Here is a 26,905-nt window from a genome sequence, read left to right on the forward strand (position 1 = left end):
AAACTGAAGTAACGTTAGCTCGTCTGTTTGCACCTTGGAGCAAAATGTTGTGCAACATTTAACTTCCGTAATAGTTTAGGTAAACACTGGCACTCTATTAGTGTATCCAAGAGGTGCATTTCCACCCTATGTGTCAAAGTTGTTATGTCTGTCACAAGCACGCACTCTGTTTTGAGTTTGAAAACTAACATATGTTCTCAACGGACTAACGTTAACCCGTCACCGCGCAAACTTAGCTAGTTTGCTAACTTTCATGTGACACAAAAGTAGCTTGAAAACGTTTTTTGGAAACAACACACTCACTGAGAGACACTTCAGTAGATTAATTACCTTTCTCTGCATCCTCCATGGTCGGGCTGAGGGTTGTTTCTGGTGGTTTTAGTGTCCACAGTGTGCAGGTTGTTCACTTGGCAGCTGCGGATCTTCCTGCTCTCTCTCTCATGTTGCCAGGCAGCTCGCCGTGCGGGGTGGGGCTCGCTGTGACGTCAGCACGTAACAGTGTAAACAGAGGCGAGCACGTGGATCCAGTTTTACACCGTCAACAAGGCAGAGCTGCACGACTGCGACACGTCATTATTCAATGTTGTTGTTTTAAATTGGGCAACACAAACTAAAACATGTGTCACACCTCAGTTATAGGATGCATAGTTATATATGGAACAGCAGTGAAAGGCCTCATGCTTTATCCAAATTTTACACATTTAAATACAAGATTAGTGAGGTAAAAATAATACAATGTTTAGAACACACATCATACATAAATAATAATAATAAAATAAAAAACTGCTGCTTTTGATCCTAACGAGCGACAAGGACATGTGTGGTGTGCTACGGTTTTGTGTAGATACAGTTTTAACCTTTTGTAACTACATGCAGAAGATAAACTATCAATGGAAAAAAAATGAATGCAGCTATTAAATGCATATCATATTCTTTTTTATTTTTTTATTTTATATCATTGGATACATTTTTGTTATTGTCACACTTTAATGCTTACTACATTTGTCTTTTTTTAGGGCAGTTGCCAACAACACACCTGTGGAATGAAGTAAAACTAGTTGCCATGGAGTCAATCCAACATATCTATGGCCTATTTTAAAAAATGTCAAGTCAAGTGTAGTTCAACTTTATTGTCATTTCCACATGCAAAGTACATGGGAACAAAATTGCACTTTCTCCCAACCCTAAGGTGCCATTACACACTTACAAATATAAAAAACATAAAGATAAAAAATATATATATCTCACATACAAGTATAAAAATACAAGCATACATATGCATATATTCATGTACAAATAAATAAAAGCACGCATGTAGAGTGTAAGGACAGTCTTTCTTAATAAAAACATTCAGAACTTGAAGGCAGTATCTTTGGAAATTCACACTTAACTGTCTGGTTTTATTCATGCACTTATGGTGAAATCACCACCATTTGACAAACAATGATAAATGACCTAGTTGAAGACATAAGAGTGGCAAAACTCAATCACCAATACCTCCTGTGCTTATTCATTTATTTCATACCTGAGAGCAGTTTGACATACACTCTCCTCATTGCAGGGTAAATTAAATTTGCCAGATTAATTCCGTTTATCTGTCAAGTTGATAGGCCATGATTGTATGAGCTGGAGAAAGAAATTGATAAAGTAATTGTACACAGCATGCCTTATTAGCCCCTCGAGAATTTCACCATTACACTGGGATACAACCCCCCACCTTATTGTAATCAAAACCTGGGTTATATCCCACTCTTGTTCACACACTCGGTGCAAAGCCCTTAATTGGACAGCACTGAAACTATACACCCAAGTATGTTAAGCATCATACACACACACACACACACACACACACACACACACACCCAAAGAGAGAGAGAGAGAGAGAGAGAGAGAGAGAGAGAGAGAGAGGGAGGTGTTTACTAGAGTGCCACCTGCTGGACCTGATCCTGATGACAGGGAATAGAAACTTAAGATACATGTTGATATGTCGGAATACTTTACTCTAGGCTACAACGTCTCATTGGCTGCTCACAGGATGCCAGTTTTACATCATGATCACACAGTATATGACTTTATTGCAGTCGCACGTTTTTTATTATCTTATATCTGTCCATATTGGCTCATCATTTAACACACTAATCCTTTGATAAGAAATAGAAAGAGCAAATATATTACAAACTGTGTTGTCATGTTGACACACATTTTATGCTTGTATGCTCTGGGCAAAGAAAAGGTTGCAATAAAGTGAAAATATTAATGAAATTAAACATTAATAAGCTTTTTTTTTTTTACTTGAATTAAATATTACAGTTGATTCACACCTGCATATTTACATACATGCTGATTTATATATAAGCTACTTTATTGAGCTTTATATTTTGTGCTATATACATCTATATTTTGTAAATTAAATAATATATATACACCACAGACATACTACAAGTGCTTATGGAATTCCTATAGAAACACTATAGGATAATTATGGTAACCCCGTTTAGCAAAGGGCTAAAGTGGGGCACACGAGTCAGCTTTTATGGGCTGAGACGACATGCAAAGCCAAAAGATGAAAAGCATGCGGAAAATGGGTGCAGCCTTCAAACACAAAAGACCCCTTGCTGATCAACAGATCCCCATCTTCCTTTAAAAGCCGCCCCCTCCCTCTCCAACCCCCCTTTCTCTGGTCGAGGTGCATTGTGGGGAGGAAAGTCGTTGCCATTCGACCTCTGCGGGGCCTGCGCGGACGCAGCGAGAACCCTGAAATTCATTATGCCTTTAAAACCTTTATTTATTTCCGCATAACCTACATACTCTCACCGGGAGGGCCAAAGCGGAGAAAAGAAACGACGACGGTCCATCTCTTTCGGATAATTCATCGTTTAAAATCCATTACTGTTGTCGGAGGGGGATACTGTTGAGAAAGTGAAGATTCTAATATATATTAAGAAAAATGTCCGGTGAGAGAAACCGCAGGTCGCTGGCTTTCCGAGGAGGTGGATTAGCTGGGTTAACGGGTTCCAGCGGTATCGGTGGGGGGAACTGTAACAGCTGGGAGGCCCCGGCCTGTCAAGACCGACATTTTAACGGGAACAGGCCGGATCAAGAGGAGGACAGGGATCTGGGGGCTAAAGGATCATCGCAGAAGAGAGTGGAGGGCGCTGGGTCTGTCAGCGATAGCACGGAACCCGAGGCGGAGGAAGAAGAGGACCCGGAAGAGGGCAGCTTGGCAGCCGGGGACGGCGACGATCGTGTCGGCTCTGTGGAAGGGGAGGACGGGTCCAGAGAGGGGAGTAGCTTGACAGAGGGGAACGGTCCCAACGACGCCGACGGCCAGGAGTCGGGAAGTGGAGCGACCGGGTGCGAGACGGGATCCAGGAAATCTGGGGTAGAGATGAGACCGCAGACGTTGCTTCAGAAACACTCATTATTCCATGCTTCGTGGTTGCAAGAATTTCCATGGCTCAAATTTTGCCAGGAGACGGGACTCATGTCTTGTTCTTGGTGTCACAACATTGCCACTAAAAACAGCGACGAGCTTGTCAAAGGGAGTCGCAACTACAAACGGGCCTTGCTGCTGAGACATCACCTGTCTTCTGAACACGGGAGAAATGACCCCACCAAACAGGTAACGTTAGCTCAGTCATGACGGTATCGCCTTGTTATCTACGTGGTATTAAATACCTGTCACTTATGTGTCATATGTCATTGTGGGGTGTATTTAGCACTAATAGCGACAGTTTCTACAACTTCTGAAACAAACGATGGCGAAAAAGCCCATTGCCTCTAAGCTTCACAATCCCTTCTCCTGGCTGATTAGCTAGCTGCTAGCCCGAGCTAACAGCTAGCTTAGCCAACTAGCCGCTTGTAGCTTCGCTGTCTAGCCGGAGGTATATGGGCAGTGACGGTAGTGGAAAGCCCCTAGCGAAGATAATGTCGACTAACTAGTACTGACTGGCAAACATACTAAAACACGTTTTAGCCTGAGAGACACGAGTGTCTCCGACTCGGTTAACGTCCACATTACGAGTGTCTGCCCACTCATCAGTCAAGTTTCACGCTCAAACCTGCTCCAGTATGACACCTGCTAGCTACTATCACACCGGAGGCTGCTCCCTTCAGAGTGAGGGATTCATTGCATGTCATTAGTAGCTTTCAATCATTCAAACAGCCCCGAAAGAGCAGCTAAAGGACAATGTTGGTGCTAATATTTTTCTTGGATGCACACTTTACAGCAACCCCTTTTGGTGCATCAGTGGCTGTCTTGATTGCTAGCTTGCTAGAGGTCACACACAATGGCAAGGGCTCGACCCTAGCAGCCTTTGGGGAACCGCACCCCTACCCAACCCCCCTCCTCTTGGCCTCTCATCATGCAGTTCTGCTGGCTCGCAGTCCCGGGTGACCTCTGGCGCATTTCTTCCTCCTCCACCTCCTCCTCCCTTTGGGGAACTAAATTAGAGGCATTGTGCTAGAATGACCCCCCAAAATCCATACATGGTGTCACATGCAGAGCTGGACAAGAGGAGGAGAGTAAATTATGTTGCCTGGAGCCTGACAGCTTGCCTGGCCCAAGTGAATAGGCATGAATGGGTGAAATAGATGTCAGTAAATAGAATGACACAGCATCACCTGACCCTGTCATCCACATATTTCTGGATTAATGGGTGCTAGCGTTAAACCTTTGGGGCATATCTTAGATTAAGGCCCCATTCTGCATGCACAAGTCATATCAGAATATTGCTCCTTTCTAATTAATTGCCATATAAAAATTATCTGGTTGCTAAGCTTGAGTTAGGTATGTTTATATTGAGTATCCCTACTTTGAATGCTTATAATCCAAAACAACCAAGCCATTTTGATGAACTATGTCTTTATTGACATGCGTGAGGTCTTTTTTATTGGTTCATTATTTTTATTGCAGTGTGGGCAACATTTCTACGGTACTCCTTCAGAGACCTCATAAAAGAGGGAGTGCATATTTGCCCGAACAATCTAGTGTCAAAGGGCATTTCTGCCGTCAATCCTTATTTTGAGGGGGGAAATAAAAGAAAAAGCGTACTGTTACATTCTGTTCATTGTATATATCCACATCCGACCTTCTATCCTGACAATGGTCTGGGCTGTCAGGGGAATTAAGCGCGGGGTGCTATTTGACTCTAATTTGTGAGGGAAGAGGATTGCACTACTACATTTAGTTCCTTCCTTTGCACACGCAATCACTAATCAGAATGACTTAAAGTGATCCACTAACTTGTACACATCCCTAATTGGTAAGGAGGGCAGTAAGGGTGGATTAGGAGGTTGGTGTGGCTTTTCCTTAGCAACAAGGACCCCAGACATTGTACTGAGAGGTTATCCAGGCCGTTTCCTCGTGTAGAATAGAGCTGGGACGACAAAGTCCCATTGCTGCGTTATTGGAGATGATTTAATTCTGATTTTTATTGAATTATTTTTGGTGGTTTTGATGTTCCTCTGATTAGATTTTTTCACTTATGACTGCCTTTTGTATAAAACTGTAATCCCCTTCATATATCCAGTACTGTTGAAATAATTAGCAGCAGTGTAGGTTAGGCAAGGTAGCATTGTGAGGCAGTACATTAAAGGGGAATTATGGTGTTATGAGGCGACGTCTTGTTCTATTCACCCATTCCTGACGTTAGTCAGGCCTCTGCTGCATTCGTTAAAGCTAACTCGATTAGCCCTAGCACACCAGGGCAGCTGTGGTAAATGTGGGTCTCCTTGGAGAAGGGGGCCGTTGTCCTTAATTCTCTGGACGCTGTCTTGTACTCAGATTGTTCCTTGCACTCACTGGTAAAAGGTTAAGATGAGGCAAAAGTAGACCATTGTTTCCCTTGAATCAAATATGAATTCGCATATCTGGGATCTTTATAGGTCAATTTCATTCTCGGTTAAGTACTTTTTCCTTCATTCACAAATTGGTAAAAGATTATGTGTTAAACTCACATTGGTTGTCACAGTGCAATCTCTTGTTGTCTGCACGGACAGAGACTCTATTCTACTACCATTTTTCTGCACACATGTAAATTGCATAACCACCATATTAAGTTAGTTTTCACATCAAGCCCATTTACTACCTTTTTCTCTCACTTCTTTGCTTTCCTGTCTCACTCTTTTTATTTCAATGTCAGTTACAAATTTAATTTCCATCAGCAGTACAGACACCTGTTCCCCAAACCCCTGCAATATTCAAACTACATTCAACCCAGGCCAGGATGAGGCTCGTGAAGCCGTGCCAGACGATCCATGGTGCCTTATTCAGTTTGACGACCAAACAGATGTTTTACTTGCATCACTGTTTTGGGCTAAATGAGGTTTAAGATAAGATAATGCAACACTTTCTTGATCCCCGGGGGGGAATTCAGATATGCAGAACAAGTCAGTTCACCCCCTCAATTTAGTCAAGACAAACACTACACTCATTGTTAAGAGCGAGTCTCCCCGAATGGGAAAGGGGATCCACCCATTGCGGTCTGGTGTCTGCCAGATAGATGGGATGTTTATTGGGGGCCACAGGTCAGGGGATTGGGGTGGGGTGGAGCCAGAGGGAGAATTCTTCTTGTTGAATCCGTCCGTGACTCTACCCTTCCCTCGTTTTCTTCCCCCCATCTCTGCCTCTTCTGTCAGAGCATTGTTAGGAGGCCGGGAGACACTCAGTGCAGCCCTCCCACACCTTGGGCCAAACGCACACAGCGTTATTGTTCTAGCATCTGGGGACAGACTGGTTGAGTGGGGAGGGGGGTTGAGGGAGGGATACAGTAGATGTAGGGAGTTGTAAGGACCGGTGGAGATGGCCTCAGGGCAGGGCTGGTCATGGGACTGGATTGATGGTGGATGGAGATAGAGGAGTGAGGGAATGGAGGCAAACGTGTGCGTAAAAGGTAAACAAAAACTGGCTGCTGTGGGTCATTATGTTCTGTGGGTACAGTGCTGTATCCCATGATGTGTTATATGTGTGCTTTACTGAGGCCACTGCCTCAATAAGCTTCAATTTATGACCATCTTGGTTTGTTTAATCCACCTGTAAATCAGTTATCGGCCATTCACCGTAGATTTTAAAGCATCCATTTTAGACCTAGATCAAAGGATTCTTTCCCCCCAGCACCCCTTGGATTCATCCTCTTTCTGCCTTTCATTCTTCCACCCCTACCATCTCTGGCTCAAATAAAAACCTAGCCACGTCACAACTGGGGGAGGTTGATATTGTCCCCACATTCTCCCTTGGCTCAGGCTGGTTTTGCCTCCAGCATGTGCTGTGCAGGGTTGGTCTGCTGGTTCTCTAAGCTCCCAGCTCACACGTGGCACATCTGGAGAAAGGATGATGATGCTGCTGCTGCTGCTGATGAGGCCAGTATGGAGCAACTGATCCAGTACCAGGCTGTCCTAGTCTGAGTAGAACAAGTGCACACACTCTCACACAGCTCATATCACGACTACCAGGCCAAGTCTTACCTCTTTGGCCCATCCCCTTGCTATGTGTAATGGATAAAAGCTATGGGGAGTCGTGGGGTTATGGGGGTGGGATGGCCAGTTAGTAGAAACGAAAAAATGGGTCGACGAATTTCCAGGTACTAGGAATCAGAGAGCATGTGTTTATTTATGGCATTTCTTTTTCTGTTCAGCCCTCACCATCTTCTGAAAGTTTTTGAAGGTATTTTTGTTGCAGGTTGCTAAATATAATTCATCTGCAGCTTATCCCAGCAAGTTGAAAGCTTGCTTGGTCTAAACCTATCAAAAGAGGTGAGCTATGGACACAAACAAAGCAGCAATAACTGTTTGTACTCTAACTCGGGAGTATATCCAACACCTCTTGTTGTGAGGGCACTCCTGCCCTTCACCACACCAATCTATTCCACCACAGTACTCAACATGATGGCCGTGCCCCTCCAGAGGCTTTGATGTGTATATCATGGAATAATTTTTCCTCCTCTCTCCCCATCCTCTTCGCCCTCACCCACACGCACTCCGGCTCCTTTCTATGCTGGCGAGTGGGAGCTGCTGTGTAATAAGAGAGTGAGTGCCGAAACCTTTCACAAAGGCCTACAGTGAGTGGACAATGAGCCTCGGGGAGAACACGGGCTATTGTGAAGGCTAAAATGGGGTGACCCAACTCCTTCTTTCTATCGCGCTGGCTTTCCGTCCCCCGCTGCTCCACATTTTCTCCTCCGCCCTTTTTCTTGAGGCTCAAGGTCTCGCTCTCTCAATCTCTGCCTCATGCTCTCGCTCCTTTTCTTTGTGCGTGTGTTATCAGGCCTTTTCTCTTTTATGCTCCAACCATTTCTCATCTTCTTTTCACACTTATTCCTATCAGCTCTGATTCGACTTTATTCTCCATCAGAACTCCACGATTCTGCCCTCTTGTCTTTTATTATTTTCTGTCCTTTTATTTCTACCAGGCTGCAAAGTACATCCACTTTCCCCCCTCTCTGTCTCTCTCTCACTCTGCCTCTGATTTCATTCCATCCCATCTCTCTTCATCTCTCCCCTCCAGCTGTGGCAGAGGATGATAAGCCCCCCTATACTATCCTGTGTGCCCAGGCTGCCCTGGACAAGCACTGCAGTGTGGAGGGAGTAGGGGTGGGGGGGTGGGGGCTGGGTGGGGACCTCAGAGAAATGGATTTAATCTGAATTACTCGAGCTGAAACCCCAGCTGTGTGTATGTGTAGGCAGCTTGGTTTCTGTGTGGTTGTGTGTGAGCGTACATGCATGTGTGCGCAGCAGAGATGGAGGTTGGTGGGGGCAGAAATGCAGGGCTCGAGCAATGTGAATTATTCTGGATTAGGACATCTGCTGCGCAATTCTAAAATGAGCCCTTGGATGTATGCTGCTGCATGTGTGTGTCAAGTGTAAAAACTGTAATATAGACTTCTGCACATGCAGGATGTATATGCATTTTTGGTTTTTATTGGGCTGTGTATTTTGAATTTCTGTATATGTCAGCGTACGCACACACATGTGTATAAACTCCCCTCTTCTCTGCTCCGTACCAGGCTGGCCCTTTGCCCTGTTAAGGGGGAGCAGGGGAGGGGGAGTCGGGCTGTTACAGGGTACTAGTTCTGTGCTTCTGCCAGTTCCCCTCCTATCCCACAGTCACATTGTGTCCTGCTTTGGACACTCGTCGACCCTCCTGGTCGAGTTATGGCACGTTTTACATCTAGCAAAAAGATAACTTTATTGCACAGACGCTAAATTTGGGGGAAAATCTTACATCTTGCAGATCTACTGTCCGGCCCAGCTTGGGAGGTGATCACCAAGCCAAATTAGAGAGTGTATTCATAAATCATGAAAAAATAAACATCTGTCTGGAGGTTTTCTAAAACCAAGGCATTCTCTAGTGATAAAACAGATGAAGTCTTAAAGCTGTACTTTTCAGGATTTTTATTAAAAACAGTGCAGACTAATACAAAAGTAATCCCTCTCAGTCATCACGTATGACCCACTAGAAGTGTGAGGTAGTGTATTTATCTGTGGTGTATTTATCTACAGAGACTCTGCCCTCTGCTTGTTTTTTCTTATTTTCTTTTTCTTTTGCTGTGTTCGGATCGTTCTGGGCACAGCATGCAGTTGAGGTCCAGACTTTTTAAAAAGGTAGTGACCAGGTGGCAGACCATAAGCAGCACGCATCCAAAAGGAAGCTAGAAAAATTGCAGACATGGTGCCAGAAAACTGCAAAAATGGAGAATGAGAGACAATCAGGGGTTGGCTTTCACTTCTGCGATACTGCTAACTGACAATCCCTGCATAGTGCTCCCTGCAAATCTATGAAACAACTTCCTCACTGTTGCTTTAAGGGAAATAAGATTTTCATAAGATGATTTTCCACTCCGTAACAGGGAAAAACTGTTGGACATTGGTTTTGGAAATGTATTGATATAGCCATAGATGACGTCGCTTGCTTTTCTTATGTTTGGTGGTGTATTTTTTTTCATTGCTTTGGATATCTGAACAAATGCAGGAGCGAAGTGGCATTATGTTGAGGTTTGTGCAGTACAGCCTAAATGAAATTCAGTACGATAAAATATTCCGTCTGCCTAAAGCTTAAACAGTAAGCTCAAGGTTTACTTAAAAGCCCCTCGGAGCAAAGGTTTCTTTTCTACAGGTTAATAGTCAGTTAAGCAAGAAGTGATGCTGGTTTCTCCCCCAGTTTATGCACAGCCACAACATATTTTGTGTGAGAAAGATGTGTTTTGTGGTTGTCAAAATGTGGTCTGGAAAATGTAGGAAATTATTAATTATAAAATTAAAGGTGAGCCACCTTGAGGGAAAGTCTACCGTAAATCAACGTATTAAACGGATTGTGAAAAGCACTGAACGCTGCACTCTAATAATATGCAATTCTGTAGTATATTGGATAGACGTCTTCTTTTGTTAGACTAAAAAAAGGAAAATACTTTTCCCTTTATGTTTGAAATTACAGTGTTTTGAGGTTTGTGAGTCTGTCATCGGGCCTAATGTCATATTTTTTGTATTAGGACTTGTGTAGTTTGAGTTCCACGGAAAAAGGAATTGATTATGGGTCTAGGTAATACTACCCAGCCTAAAGGTAACACGCCTTTTATTGCCTCTTTCCCACCTCCTCTGTCACAGAAGCCTGTCAAACCTGTTTCACCCCTAGGGCAGGTGCTTCACTGTCACACTGGGAACCCCGAGGGTGTATGTCTGTGCGTGTTTATTGTAAAGACAGAGTTACAGGAAGGGAAAATATATTTGCGTATACGTGTGTTTGTGGTTACCTTTGCAAATTACTCATGAGAACACAAAGCGCCTTCAACAATTTTCCTCTTTCTTCTTTTGTTTCATGTAAAAGGAGACGATGAGGCCCTCAGACAACGCCAGCCCCTCCACTAACTGCTCAGGGGAAGACTACCGCAACAAGCCCAATGAGAACTCCTACTGTTACCAGCTTCTCCAGGAGCTGGACAAGCAACGCAAAAGTGGCATCCTCTGTGACGTCAACATAGTCGTCTCGGGCCAGGTGTTCCGCGCACACAAGAACATCCTGGTGGCGGGCAGTCGCTACTTCAAAACCCTCTACTGTTTGACCAAGAGCGAGGCCCAGGACCAGGCCACTGTCACACACCTGGATGTTGCCGCTGTGCAGGGCTTCTCCGTTATCCTCGACTTTCTCTACTCTGGGAATCTGCTGCTCACAAGCCAAAACGCCATTGAGGTGATGTCTGTTGCTAGTTACCTCCAGATGACAGAGGTTGTACATTCATGCAGGGCCTTTATAAAGGATGCCCTGAATATCAGCATCAAGCAGGAGGCTCCTGATTCAGTGGTGGTGGACTACAACAAGAGGCAGATGGTGTCCAAAGAGGGACAGAGAGGGCTGGACCGGAAGCCGAGCAACTTCTGGGCCACAAGCATCCTGTCAAAGCTGTCGATCAAGGCCAGCAACAATCAAGGAAAGGAGGCAATGGAAGAAGACGACGAAGGTGTCAGGGTGAAGGAGGAGTCCAGCGATATAGAGGTGACAGTGGTCGGGGGTGAGGGCTGTGCCCTAGTGACCCCCGGAGCCTCCGGTAACTGGCCCCACCACAACGACAACTCGTCTGATTCAGCAGAGACCAATGACACACGGTCGGCGAGTGGCCAGGTATTCGTCTGGAACGAGCCAGCCACAGGTGGCGCTGCAGCAGCACCTGCAGCAATAAAGCAAGAAGCACCAGATGCTGCTGCAGGAAGCGGCCGGAGGAAAAAACAGACCACCACACGGCGTTTTGTGTACAACTTTCCACCAGAGCCTGAAGAGGGATTTGACGAGGGGATGTTCATCCAGCCCTCAGCCTCCTACCCCAGAGAGGACTTCTCCTCCCTCTCCGAAAACGCTGGTATGACACACACCTCTAAACACACTTCACACACACACGCTCAGTTTTTTCTCCTATAATACATGTATAGCTCTCTCCGTTAACTCATGAATTCCTTATTCCTATTAGTCACACTGTATACTCACTGTAAGCAAAAGGGAGAAGCTCATTTTTCAAGGTAGTGAGGTGTGGGCAGAACCTCTGTTACGTATAATCACTGGAATGTAACATCTGTATGGATGATATGGAAATACATATTTTCCTATGCAGTGTATGGGAAGCTCTGTTAAGACACAGTCGGGGCCTGTGTATTGCATTTTATACACCAGTGTAGAGCATTCAGTTAGAGGAGCTTTATGCACTAGTGACTACTTAAACTTGCAAAGCACAACAGCATGGCTGGGTCAAGGATGAAATGAGATTAAAAGAGGTGGTTGTAGTAACATTTTATGATGCCTGCCAAAATTCGTCATTGGCAAGAGGAGCCGAAAGGAATCACCAGAATGCTTTAAGAGAAATGGAGTGGCATAAATCCTCAGCTAACCTTTTTTTTAGCCCCTTTGGGTAAAGGGTTGGATTCTACCAATACATCCATGTAAAGCCCCGTGCACTTGTCCATGTAACCAGGGTACGAAAATAACACCTGCCAGATTTTCCATTTTCAACATAACACCTTTTTGTTTCAGTGAAATGTACTGGAACAAATGCATTCATGACACAAAAGGCAATTTATTATTTTGGCCAGTAAAAAATATGCTCGGCCGGTGGATTTTTTTCGTGTACCAGTCGTTCTGGCTGGTGAGTCACTATATGTTACACTATATGTAACTGAGTGTAACTGTGTGCATTGCGATAATGTCCGCAAACTTGGCCCAAAGCCATAAGACAAACACCATCAGATAGACAGCTGAGGCATTGCTGAGACATCAGACGCTGCTTTTACTCGCATCTCTGTAGTCAAACCAGGTGCTGCCAAAGTCTTCAAAATTACTCTGTTGTTAGATTTTGAGTTGCAAAAAAAAGTTCTGACAGTGGTAGATAAATAAATAAATTGCTAAAGGAAATCTCTGACAACATACAAACCCAACATCAAGCTTTTATCGGCTATTATTTAATTAAAATGCTTACTATCATAATACACATGTGTGGTACACATTTTTTCACACATACCCTCTACCTCACCCCCCAACACCCACCCACCCACACACACACACACACACACACACACACACACCCCACCAACACCCAGCTTGATGCCTCTCTGCCCATCACCATCAGTTTAACCTCTAAACACCTAAATAGCTGTGACATTTGTTTTTAGTTTTTTTTTTTTTCCATTTTCAACATTTACTTCAAGCTAAATGATGCTCACACAAACTTACAGCTGGGGCGTCGGTGGCTTGGTGGTGGAGCGGGCGCCCCATGTGCAGGGCTGTTGCCGCGGCGGTCCGGGTTCGAGTCCAGCCTGTGGCCCTTTGCTGCATGTCATCCCCTCTCTCTCTCTCCCCCCTTCACACTTACCTGTTCTGTCCATTAAAGGCAAAATGGCCCAAAAAATATCTTTAAAAAAAAAACCAACTTACAGCTGAGCCATAGCATTAGTATTTAATATCTTTGATAAACAATGTATTTACAGGTATTTTAGACGTTAGCATAATTTTAATCTAGCACTGGAAGATTGCACCTTTAAGACTTTTCTTCAACATTTCTTCATTTATGTGAATGCAGACAACATACAGTGATGTACAGTATCTAATCATGTCACACCCATGATCATTGATTCAGTGCTAATGTGCTCTGCTGCCTGCAGAGGGAAACGCTAATAATGGATTGATATCACAAAAAATATGGATTTTCAGCTTTTCATCGATGTCTGGCTGTTACACTAAGCAGGATATCTGCTTATCAAGCTTTTAACCTGCTGTGCGCAGCCAAGAAGTGAGTCATGCCCAGCCGTGATCTCCGCTAATCACTCCAGAGCAGGGGGCTTGCGAAAGTTACGCCCACCTGGGCTGCTTTGTCTCAGCACAGAGGTGTGTTGCCACATTGCTGCTGAGACTTGTTGTAAAGATGTTTTATAAGGTTAAGTCCGATTAGATTGTTTTGAATCAATTTAAAGAGACCTTTTATGCTCATTTTCAGGTTCATACATGTAGTTGGGGTTTTTACCAGAACATATTTACATGCTGTAATGTTCAAAAAGCATGTTATTTTCCTCATAGTATTTGTGCTGGAACATCTGTATTCCCCTTTTGTCAGAGACGCTCCATTTTAGCACCTGTCTCTTTAAGCCACCCTCCTGAATGAGCCCTGTCTGCGCTGATTAGTCACTGTGTCCACATCTTCCGTATCTTGGCTTCTCTGCACCGCCATTGCAGCCAGAATGACTGTAAAGGAAAATAGTGGCAACTCCCTTTAATGGTTCAAATTGGTACATTGTAATGTTTTATGGAAGAAAATGATGAAATGTGAATATTAAAAGTGAGCTGGAGAGAATGAATTATCCTAAATAAAAAAAAAACAGTCTATGTGCTGTGGTGGGCAAAAACATGGAATCTCTTTTAGTCATTCAATCAGTTTTTAAATCTTCCTTGATAAAATGTTTGCACACCTTCATCTTCTTCCTTTCTCTTTACCCTTTGATACCGTTCTCTCTCTGTCCCCTAATCTATTCATCGCTCCATCCATCCTATCCACATACAGTGTAGCGCTCTAAGTAATCTCTTCTTTCAGCTTCGGCCTTCTCCTTCTGTTGGCCCCATTAAGCGTGGCACTCCATGTAACCATAATGATATCACATATTAAGTGGAGTGGTATGGACGGGGGGAGGGGATGTGTGAGGCAGAAAGTGTGTGTAGAATGAGAGAGAGTGAGAAGTACATTTTGTGTGCGAGAGAGAAGCCCTCCCTAATGCAGGGAAATGAAGAAACCAGGGGAAACATTTCTTCCCCCAGGCCTCCCTAAATGCACTTGAATGCTCTTAGTGCCTCCAACTCCTCCTAGGGCTCTTTTTAATGTGTGCACAAAGTGATCCAGGGTGTTGTAATAGCCTAGAGAGACGCTCACTTAAAGACTGAGTTCGTCTGCATGTGTGCTAACTCTCCAACCTTCTCCTCTTCATGTATCTTTGTTGTTTAGCCCCGTGTCGCTACTTAATGTATACTACGTTTCCAAATAAAGATATAGTTAAGACTTCAAGTTGGCTGTTAGTCACAGTAAAAGGTTTCAAGGCAACTGTTTACCCTTAAATGATAGTTTTGTGTTCAACAGTCCATTCATTCATACAGGAGACTCTGTGTCAACAGTCTAAATATAGATCTGTGAATTAAGTTCCTGTAAGGGCTTAAACGTGTAAAGATTTGTCCATCTCTATTGTTGAACATGTGTGAGAGGTGGTGTCCAGAGAATTTGAGGCAGAAACGTGCAACACATTATCCAGATGCTGTTTGATGTTGGGGTAAGAGGACGGCCTTTAGCCCCCTTTTTGAGTCACGAGAACAGAACAATTGGTTTATATTAAAATGGTGAAGTTGCATTCACTCCTGTGGGCTGTTAAACAGTGACCTCATACTGTATATATAGTTTCTCAGTTTCCATTGCAGGGAAAGTGTGTTCCAAAAACTTTCTCAGTTCCCTTTAAGAGCAGTGATTCTAAAACGCTTTGTAAAGTGTTTCCGGTGTTATTTCGTTAGGTTTCAGCTCAGAAGTGTTGTGGCAGTAAAGCTGGGACTGACTGTGGGGTTTTGACAGGGATTTCCCGATGTCGATCTTTGAGGTGAAACAGACTGAGAAGACAAACGAATATCTACAGTACAAGGACCAAATGTGAGCTCTCCCTGCCTCAGTCCGCAATGCTGAGTCCATTTCAGTTTTTAAACCTACCCTTAAATGTGTTATATGCGAGATTCAGAACATTAATTTAGCAGCGAACAACTACTAGCTGTACAAGACATAGTGGAGTAATGGCGTCCTGAGCAGAGAATGGAGTCACACTCCATCTGTCTGTGTAATCCAGGATTCTCTGTTCTTTGTCGTGGTAGACGGGCCTCACATTGTGTTCCACTGGCTAGCTAATTGCCACCGCTCTATACTTAATACGCCGTTCCGATGCTTTGTTGGCACTGTTGCCATTGTTAGCACTTTTTATGCTGTTAGCAGTCAGCTGCTAGTCGCCCTCTCAGCCACCTCCACGATGAGAGCCATGTGCAGACAGTCATGGCTAAGGGCGCATTCACACCAGGATAGTCCGGGGGACTTGGTTTGATTGGGCGGGGAATGCCAAAAAATTTCACACCTTCATTTGGTTCAGTTCACTTTCACTCTGCACTTTTTAAAGTGGATCAAAGTGCCTGGACAGCGTTGCAGTTACAACAGCTGCTTGTTGGGGGGCGGTATTGCCCAAAACGACCACTGACCGGGAGGAGACAAGGCATGAGGAAGAAGAAAACCCAGCTCACTGATTGGCCTGGACCAAAAAGGGAAATCCATCCCCTTCAGCCGACTTGGTCACCACAAAAACACCAAACACCAAATTGCACTGTGCTCTACGTCACTTCCTCTCTTTGATTCACTTCCTCTCTTTGCTTTGCTGGATAGTCCGTTTGCATTTCCCACTGTAAGCAAAGCGCACCAGGGTTCACTTGCAAGTGAACCGAGACCCCCAGTTTTCGAGCGGAACAAGGTTCACTCGTTTGGTCCGCACCAGAGTTTGAATGAGCGTTCACACCATTCCAAACAAACCAAACTGTCCGTGGAAGCGGACCAGGGTTCGTTGAAAGCGGACCAAATAGCGCCAGTGTGAATGCGCCCTAAGACTAAGCGAAAGGAATGCCCTAAATGTGCTATAGAGTTTCTTAAAGACTCATATTTTGATAATATTTTACTTGTTATTTATAGGTTACATTAAAGCTGCTTAATATCGGACCACAGTCATGTATAAATCTTTTTCTCCATACTGTAAAAGCTCTCCAGCCCTGCCTTCATTTTTTACTTCATAAGAAGTGGTTTCCAGTGGTGTGTATGTAATATTCTGAAATTGTTTACGAGTACTTCTGGGTAGAGAGCTGCTGTGTCATGGAGTCTACTGTACGTGTAGCATCTGAGCGCCCAACTGTATTAATGCCATTTATCAGTCCACATCTCCTGGAACGTACATGAAAGATGGCCCAGGACCATTTATGGACTGAACTGTTTCAGTTTGTTCCCACAGCCTCCCTCTGCTGTCTAGGCTTGATTAGTCTTGTATTGCATATAGAGCTCATTTGTTGAGACTCGCTCTGCATATGTGTGTCACATGGTGTCTAAACTATTAGGTACGCTTTACTGAGATATTGCTTCATAAAGCAAAAATAAGGCATGACTGGGCACCAAAATCTCATCTTTTGGATGTGAGATGCTCTGAAACTAGACGGCTCTTCTGCACGATTAGTTGTCACTGGCATGCATATTTGTGTTTGAGCCCATGAGCAGTCATCCACCAATATTAGCTGTCCCAGTTTCCCACAGTGATGTCACTCGTTTGGGTTTCATTTCGCTTCAGTTTGATCCGTGCGGTCATGCTCTGAGGGTGGAAACATAGTAGCACAAATGGTGGTATTCTTTCTGCTGTGTTGTGTGCCTGCCCATTTAAAACATGTGCTTGTTTTTAAGGCTTTTTTTTTCTTCTTCTTTTTTTTTTAAAGGTTCAACAAATAAAATTCATTCGTATTTTTTCTAGCCTGTTTAGGGCCACGACTAACAATTGTCTTTATTGATTCATCTACTGATCATTTTCACGATTAATGCAGTTTTTAAAATGCCAGAAAACTTCCAAGAGTCTGTGGCGTATGTCTTTTCTTTTTTACCAACAGTCTAAAACAAATGCATATTTAGTTTGCAATTTTATAAGACAGAGACAGGAACCATCAAACATCTCGCATTTTGTTTGAAACAACTGGGGGTAAAAGGAATCACAGGAATGCTGTTGAGCGCAGTTGAAAGTGAAGGCTGGTTTTAGTGATATAAGTACTTTGCCACTGCTGTCTGCTCTTACCACGCTGAGCCCACAGCCAACACTCGTGGCCAATAAATTCTTGGGGCTTCTCCAAACAACACTGTTGGATTGTTTAAAGGGTGCATGCTGCGCACAAGCACACAGGGCAGGTGAAATGCATTTGCATACACACACTCATCTCTGTTGAAGCGTGCACGCAAACCCACCCACGCACAATAACTTCCCCAATCCCTGCAAGGTGCAAAGCTGCCAGGGGCAGCCCCTTCCCTCCCTAATCCACTCTAATGCAGTGGGGCTGTCCTCACTATTCCAAATATTGACCCAGGGAGAGTGGACACACACACACACACACACACACACACACACACACACACTCACAGGGGCGTGTCTTTAATGGGCTCTAAGCGCCGATGCTGGAGGAACAGGACACACACAGGTGCTCACACACAAGTGCTTACAAAAGCTGAGTGTAAGCTGAGCTGGTGTGAGGGCTCAGCTCTAATTAACCCCCTCCCTGCTGGAGCCCTGGTTACACCATTAGTTTGTTATCGTGGCCTGGGGAAGACTGCTTTACATATAGTAGGGACCTGTGTGAGTGTGTGTGTGTGTGTTTGTGTGTGTCTGTGTGTGTTTGTTTGCCTGTGTTGTTAACTGAAACTTCCATTGTTTCACGTGGGGGTGGTTAGTTGTGTACACAAGGCGTTGTGAGGTGTGCATCCCCCCCAGGCTCTCAACCACCTCTCATCTCTCTTTCTCCCTCTCGCTTCTCTTGTCCCCCTCCCCCTTTCCCAGAGCTGGCCAATCAGATCCAGTATAGCATCATCCAGGACTTACAGCAAGGGGAGTCCTGGGAGAATGGTAAGACGCCGCACACTCTAGACTACTGCTAAAGCAAAAAAATATGGCTGCTTAAAGAAACTTGAAGTCTTTAACTAAAATGCATCTTCTCAAATGAGTGTGGGCAGTCTAAGTCAGTATGTCTCCGTAAATAAGAGCAGACAAACACCCTGTTACATTTAAGGGCTTTCAGTCAGTCTTAAATTGTGTAGTTGAACTGCATGACCCTGTTACATAAAATAATGATGCTATCATGATGCTAAATGTAAAGATTTGGACCTGAATCTATCAGCAGCGCTACTAAATACTCATACACATTGGTTTTCAGCTGTAAAAAAAACAGTTTGGGGATATAGTTACTCTTTAAAAGCGGTGAGTTTGTGCAGGATTTCTCGTGTCGCATGAGTAACGATTCTCTCTGACCGGTCAGTGGTCTGCAGTGTTTTAACTCCACCTCCTGGTAACGGCTCAGCTTGCTTGAAACATCCACCAAGGTGGTACCAAAAAAAGTACCAAGTAATATCCACAAGAGAGGCATTAGTAGGTGGCCATTGTCTACAGTACACAAGGCTGTGTGTCCTAAATCCATACTGCACGCTCATTCTGAGCATGTAAGTATAGAGAATGAGTGAAAGGATGAAATATACTCTAAAATGACAGCATGCGCAAAAGAAACATCTAATTTTTGAATATGCTGTCAATGGACAGTTCTCTCCCACAATGCATTACACAAAGGAAGTGGAGGAACTGCTGGATGGTAGTAAATAGGGCAAGGCATCGGTACTTGATACCTTTTAATCAACTATCGACTAAAATAACTCAGTACTAAGTAGTATTAGAACTTCTCCAGTAAAACAGGACCTTTAGTTAATTCTTTTGTATCCAGATCTAGAAAAAAAAGACTAATTTTGCCGCTTCTTTGATTTAATGCAATGTGCGATTGGCCCAATACTGCAGCATATGCATCCCATACCGTCTGTGGTGTGGTTTGAGTTTCACTTTCAGCCAACCAAAATGCCACCAAAACGAAGTAAGGTTATACTACACACCTGTGGCGTCTTGTGGCATTTCACGCAACTGATTGCTTCAATTCACATGATGGGTGTCAAATGGAGTAGAAAAAATGGTATCAGTTGAAGTGCTCTATCAGTATTGATATCACTTAAAAGGTTCTGGTATTGGTACTGATATTGCCTTATTTTTAGACTATATCTGGCCCCAGTAAAAACAAAAAAAAAATAACAGAAAAGCCTTTCTGTTTTAGAAATCATGAAACTGTGGCATGAAGTCACAGTTTGATAGACATCATGGCACAGATGGGTGGAGTTGTAGGTTTAGATATTAGCTGAAAAGACATGAGGTGGACACAGGAAAGGAGACAGTTGGATCTAAAACTACAAAACTAGAAAAAAATTGACCCCAGTTGAAAAAAATTCTTGCTTTTTAGATTAAAGATTTAATTTTCATTCGTAGCCTCCCAAAGCTAATTTTGTGTGCTCTGTTTGTGTAATGAAAGATCGTGACCATTAAATCCTAAACATCTAAAGCCTAAATGAACAGCTAGTGTCACATCCGCAAGGTGCGTCTCTGTCGTGTGCAACACACACACACACAGATGCACAGTGAAATACACAGGTGACCTGCTTCTCATCAACCCCCTTCCTCCTCCACCTCCTCCTCCTCTTCCCTCCCCCCCTAGCAACCTGCCCTGACAACGCCTCTGTTGTGTGCACCCTGGCTCAAACAAAAGGCCCGGCCCTGTCCGCCCCCCCCCCAACACTCTCTCAACAGTGAAGACTAGCCACTCTGTTTGGAGTCTTTTTAAAATCAATAGATTGCTTATTTATTTGTGAGCCCAGCTGTCGTCAGTAGCTTGTTAGCATAAACAAGAGGGTTTGTGAAGACAGTGTGAGGTCTTGGTTTCTTTCTTTTACACACTGGAATAAAAACATGTTACACCACATGCTCTGGTTGTTAAATAATGTAATAGTGAGATGTTGTTTTTTAATGTCAGTCATTTTATGGAACGTATCCAGAATTGTGTGCACTTCAGCAGTTTGGCAGCATTGGGTAATTAGCATTGTGGTTTATGAAAAGTAGCTGCAAATTGACAGTTTCTTAATATAGCTACGAGGCAGAGTCATAGCATTATTAGTTGTACCTCTCCTATAAAAAGCCTTTCAGTTGCAGTCACAACCAGTGATGATTTCTGTAATATCTTACACCAAACTGCAGCACAACGACACATCTGCTGCTTTACATTCACTGCTAATATTAATCTGCATCCTTTCTATTGCCATGGAGACTACCTTCAACATCATTGCGGACAAGCACCAGTTACTTAGCAACAGTGACAGCCGGATGGTGAAGTTCACATGGCTGCTACAGTGATCAGCTTTATCTCTGCAGTTTTACAAACTTTGACTAAAGGGGCTTTTTGTGATGCATCAGTTTGTGGTGTCTTATTCCTTCTAATGGCCACCACATCCTAACTCTGTGATTTGATAAACAGGATATTGGTTTCCGACACACCCCTCGCTCATTAAAGGATCTATAGATGCAAATGTAGATTTAACGATCTTCTTCCATCTCCAGTTTGTTCTTCCTGTCCAGTCAAATTAAAATAAACATCAAAGAACCAACCATGGTTGTCTTTTTAAAGGGACAGTATACAGAAAAATTAAACTCCCATTTTTCCTCTTGGCTATAGAGCTGTTTATCAGTCCAGATTGTGTTGGTGTGAGTGTTGGAGATATCACACCAGAACAAGCTAGACTGACAAACAGCACTACAGGTGACAGGAAAAATATGTGTTTTTGATTTTGGGGGTGAACTGTCCCTTTAAGATGTACTCTTACACATGTTACCTAATAAGTCTCATGCTGACCTTTCACTGCATCTGCATGCTTGTGTTTTTCTCTGTCTTCACCCAGGTGAGTCCTCACACCTAGCCCTCAATAAGCTCAAGTGCCCCCACTGTAACTACATCGCCAAGCACCGGCGCACGCTCAAGAGGCACCTGATCATCCACTCGGGCGTGCGCTCCTTCAGCTGCGACATCTGTGGCAAGCTGTTCACCCGCCGCGAGCACGTAAAGAGACATTCCCTGGTGAGTCCACATATGCACAGGATCCTCTCCTCTCTTTTGCACCACCATGTGATGTGCATGCACCATCTTGTGCCAAACACTACAGTGTTTTGGCCACCCTCATGTCTTTGCTCTCCACCTCATGGTTTGTGTCTGGGAGCTTTTTGCCAGAGGGAGTGAGCAGAAAGCAGAAATATTTGGCTATGATATCTGTTTTCTAACGTAGGGAGTATGTTAGAGTCTCTCACAAGGTGGTACCAAACAAATGGATTAGAAAATAGGAGCTATATGATTGCACAAGCACCAAACCTGAAAGCACAGGCAGGTATTGTGCTGTTATGCTAATGTTAGATTGAGCTTAATTAGGAAGATCTTTTACACCCAAATTCCCTGTGTAGAAAAAGAGGAAAACTTGCTGTACTGTACTACCTTTGATTTCTTGCACCTATTTGCTTTCTTGCCGAGTTAGATGAGAGGGTCGATATGACTCTCATGTTAGCATGCTAAATGTGAAGCAACCACAAGCAGCCAATTAGCTTAGCTAAACACAAAGACTCTAAATGGTGGGTGTGTTGCAGGGTAAAGAAACAAAATCAGCCTGCCAGCACCTCTAAAGTTGGGCATACACTGTATGATTGGAGCCCATTTTAGAGAAGATTTTATTCCACCTCCCACTGTATTAGTAAAGCCAAGGCTCAGGGTTTGTATGCTCACACTGAACATGTAAAATAGACAATAAAATAACCCATCGGCCCCTGCAGACTGTTACTGCTATTGACTATTGTCAATAAAGATTCCTTTAAAGCTTCAGGGCGGGTAGAAGTTTGTTAGCTGGAGATAAGCTGCACAGTAATGTAGAGACAGACGTCCTGAAACGAGCTTCAACGACCATTTCTGCAAAAATGAGTCAGTCTAAGCTTTTATTCCCTCTTGCTCTCTCTCACACACTCACACACATTAGCAGCACTGACGTACTAGCTGGGTGGGTATATGTCACACAAGTGATTTAGTGAGGAAAAAAAAGCACTGACCTTGGGGAATTAACTCGTGACTCTGCTTCAACTGCCTGACGACGGCCAACCAAAATTTCTGATGTGTCAGAAATTGATCGATCCGGCCATGTTTGGTCCTCGCAAATGACGCCTGATGAAGTTGAAATTCAGTCCAATTCTAAAATGAGTTGAGCAGCTCAAAGTCCGGGTCAGAAACAAGCAGAAATTGTTATTTGAATGTAAGACTTGGTACATGGCGTACAAATATTATTCTTTCCAGAACACATGGCACACTTTTTATATTATAAAGACAGACTCCAGTTCATATAGCCAGTTAAAAAATTTACAAATAAATGAATAAATCCAGAATACAAAACAGAATAACAGGGATAACATGTCATACATGTACCCTGAGCTCTTCTACATGATCGCATCGTTACAGAGGAGACTGATATCTTTAGTCCTATCTTCCATTTTAATGTAAACCCAGAACCGGTTTCAGGAACAACCCTTCCTCCTGATCTCCACTTGTTCTACTAAAGCGTCCAACACAATATATCTTTGTTAATTCTTACAGAAACAAAATTTTAAAATTACACAATTCAGTGTTACCTCCTGCACCCAGTCTGTGAGCTAACTGTCTGCTAGTAGCTTCATATTTAGCATACAGACATGAGAGAGGTGTCGATGTTCTCGTCTGGCAAGAAAACAAAGTGACAAAGTGACCTTACTCTCCTCATCTCCTCAACCGTCTCCTCCTCTCTCGCCTCTCCTCCTACAGGTGCACAAGAAGGACAAAAAGTACAAGTGCATGGTGTGCAAGAAGATCTTCATGCTTGCAGCCAGCGTCGGTATCCGCCATGGCTCGCGGCGCTACGGCGTGTGTGCGGACTGCGCCGACTCGCACCAGGCCACTCAGGAGGGCCTGGAGGCCATGGAGGGCATGGAGTTTCCTCGCGACGAAGACTTCGAAGGCGAGGAGGGGGAGTTCCTGGAGGGGGAGGAGCCTACCGACAACGACCAATCAAATTGGGGCGAGGGCAACGCTGGTGCTGCCCCCGAAGAGGACTAAGAATTTAAAAAGCTTGAGAAACAAAACTAAAAAAAAAAAAAAAGTTGATGTTTAATATATATGTATACAAAAACTAGCTGGTAAACAATCAACTCCAAAGTGCTATCAAACCTTGAGGTTACTTAATTGTGCAAGTATATGACAAAGAGATGGATTAAAAAACAAAAAGCTTTGGCAGAGTGGGAACTCCAAGATGTACAGATTTTATTATTGTTAAAATGTGTCCAACTCTGGGCCCAGAGCCCACAAGAGAAAGATTCTATCGACGAATAATATGATAAATCAGGTTTTTGGTGATGTATTTTTATTTCCTGTTTTTCGGGGGGGAGAGTTGGGCAGGGTGATGATGTAGTTTTTGAGTTGGGGTAGGCCAATCATCTAAAAAAGCGAAATGTTAATTATTTAATTTATGAAAAGAGGTTATTATGGTCTTATCGATAATTTTTATTTCTGTTGTTTTTGTCTGCGAGCAGAGGCACAGCGATGTCTGTTGCCATCTGCACAATCTGAAAGTATATTGCTTGGTGCTTGTAGAAGTACACAGAAGAAGAGCATTATTGTCCACAGGAAGATTTTTAACTTGCTCTGTAGATCTTGTTTAGATGCGCTAAATATTATTATATTATTCTTTTCAAATTTTTTTTTCTTTGCCTGCACAAATCTTGGAACCAAAAAAATCTGTTTTGTGACTCTAATGTATCGCAGCCATATTTATGATTAATTTAAGAGGGCTGTGGTATTGTGCCAAACAGACCGCACACCAAGATTTAGCAGGAAGCAAAAACTACTGAATACGCTTAAAAAAAAATTTTAAAAAAAGAAAGAAAAGACAACGTGAGGTTTTTTTTGTTAAGCGGGAAAAAAAGACGACTTAAAAAAAAAGTACAAGGGGAAATGTTATTGCTAGCTTTATACAAATCACGGCGTCACAGTAACACTTTATTATTATTATTATTATTATTATTAAACAAAAGCATTTGACTTTCACTTAAAGCTTGAATTTTGCCAAATGACGAAACGTTTGGTGCTGTAATGCTTGTCGCAGAATACTGGACCTACAGGCTATATATGATGTTTATAATCATAAAGCTTAAACTGACTCAGTTATACATATGTAATCAGCTTAAACTATAGAACACTGTTGTGCTACGGCGACTATCAGGTATGCTTTGCCATTGTTTTTAAGCTTTTATTTTATTTAATACACACACACACACACACACACACACACACACACACACACACACACCATTTTGTAGATCTACCGGCAGTACTTGTAATTTGACGTTTTGAGGACCTAAGTGGACATCAATACCTGTATACGTTTGTTTATATTTGGTACTGAGTTATAAAGTAAATACAGTATATATATTTTGAATCACTTGAAACGTTGAGGAGAAAGAAGTGTGCAGAAAATCATAATGTTGTAAGTCTGAGAGAACTCCATTTTTCATGTGTAAAAGGTAAACAAAATGTCATCGGTTTAATTTGATGTAAGTTTCTTTTTTTTTTTTTTTTTTTTTTTTAGGTCTGCCAGGTAGAAAAACACTTTGTTCCACAAAAAGTGAAGCTCTATGGCGCCTCATAGACATGCACTTACGTTTGTGTTCATGAAAATAATTTTCTTCTGTTTCTTCGCTTCCCCAAAAAGCGGGTCTGAATGGAACTATATAAACTGTTGTGTCTTTTCTTCCAGTGCGCAACTTTTTTATTAGATTTTTTCTTTTTTTTTTCTTTTTTTGTTATTTAATATTATATATATATTGACTCCAAAATGCAATCAAGACTGTTAATTTCTATTTGTCCAACCAAAATTGTTGTTTTTAATTATTGTTGAACTATAATGTATGAGAAAAGCCAGGTGAAAACTTGCTTAGTGTAGAGAATCCTTGCTCGTGTCTGTAATTGTTGAGATTTTTAAATGTTTTTATGCTACAGAATCATTCACTTTACCCTAGATGCATATTTTGTTTAATTTTGTCCTTTCCACAGATGTCTCCTTTCTCCTTTTGTTATTTCATTAAGCACATATTTTCTAAAGAAACACGGATTGTTTGCGGGTTAAAACCTTGGAACAGCAGTATCTGTTCATATGCAGTGGATTATACAGTATGTACTGAAGTGCTAATGATACAGAAGATGTGTAACTTCCCTTTACTCTCAGTGGAAGAAGATTAAGATATTTTAAGTCATAGAGATATTCATCCTCTTCGTGTCACTTTTACCTTCAAATCACTGTGGGAGGGGTTATATTACGGATATATATATATCTATATATATGTGGAGATTATATGAGATAAATATATATATATATGAAGAATCTATTATTTAACTAGTGGATTTACTTAATGGAACACGTTGACGGTCAGCTCCAAACCTCCTGGCGTGGTGGTTTATTTCCGTAAACTTTAACCTTCCGCTCTCTCTCTCTGTTCACGCTGTGTGCTTGCTCATCACACCATCCTGTTGTCTTGTTTGTTCTTTTGATACTATTTACCATCCTACTGATTTTACTGTAATGAATGAAACTCAAAACTATGATGTATCATTTTAGATTTTATGCTGTATTTGTTATATGGACAAAAAAGAAAAAAAACACGAAAAACGAAGCAAAAACACTACAGATGTAAAAGCAGAGGTTTTTTTTCCCCAGCTGTATTTTTTTACGCTGTTGCAAAAGGTTGTATTTTTCAATTTCTCTCGAACTTTAACAGTGATGCAAAACTCGGGCCGCGCCTCAGTGCCCTCCGAACACAAAGCAAATTCAGGTTACTCTTTTTACGTTTTTATCAAAGGTTTTCAAAGATGGAACTACATTCTCCTTTTTTCTGTCTGAATTGTACTACTGTCCCTCTCTATACTACATTTTAAGAATAAAACTTTGATATTGCTTTAACCTTTTCGTCTACTTATTTTACTTTGCTCTTTTGATGATGGTCAGAACAAACCTCTTTCTCCTGGGAGATATCCACTTAAGACTCGGAGCAGGTGAAGTGAATAACTTTGATTATTTTATTCCAATGCATTGTTCTGCTGGGAAACCTTTGGTTCTGGCATTCATGTGGATACCACCTGACATGTTCCACCCACTCAAACACT

At 42.7% G+C, this 26,905-nt stretch overlaps 1 protein-coding gene across 2 annotated transcripts; it reads left to right on the top strand.

Moving 5' to 3' along the window:
• The first annotated feature begins 2,687 nt into the window (after positions 1-2,687).
• Positions 2,688-26,702, top strand: zbtb10 (zinc finger and BTB domain containing 10). Of its 2 annotated transcripts, XM_049602440.1 has the most exons (5): positions 2,689-3,622; positions 10,820-11,846; positions 18,610-18,675; positions 21,588-21,763; positions 23,516-26,702. In XM_049602440.1, the coding sequence occupies exons 1-5, from the start codon at positions 2,948-2,950 to the stop codon at positions 23,804-23,806; spliced, it is 2,235 nt and encodes a 744-aa protein (XP_049458397.1). In that variant the 5' UTR covers positions 2,689-2,947; the 3' UTR covers positions 23,807-26,702. The 2 variants fall into 2 exon arrangements, with proteins under 2 accessions (XP_049458398.1, XP_049458397.1); XM_049602441.1 differs by lacking the exon at positions 18,610-18,675 and having other exon boundaries at positions 2,688-3,622.
• The last annotated feature ends 203 nt before the right edge of the window (positions 26,703-26,905 follow it).

Source organism: Epinephelus fuscoguttatus, linkage group LG17, assembly GCF_011397635.1.
Source record: "Epinephelus fuscoguttatus linkage group LG17, E.fuscoguttatus.final_Chr_v1".
NCBI lineage: Eukaryota > Metazoa > Chordata > Actinopteri > Perciformes > Serranidae > Epinephelus > Epinephelus fuscoguttatus.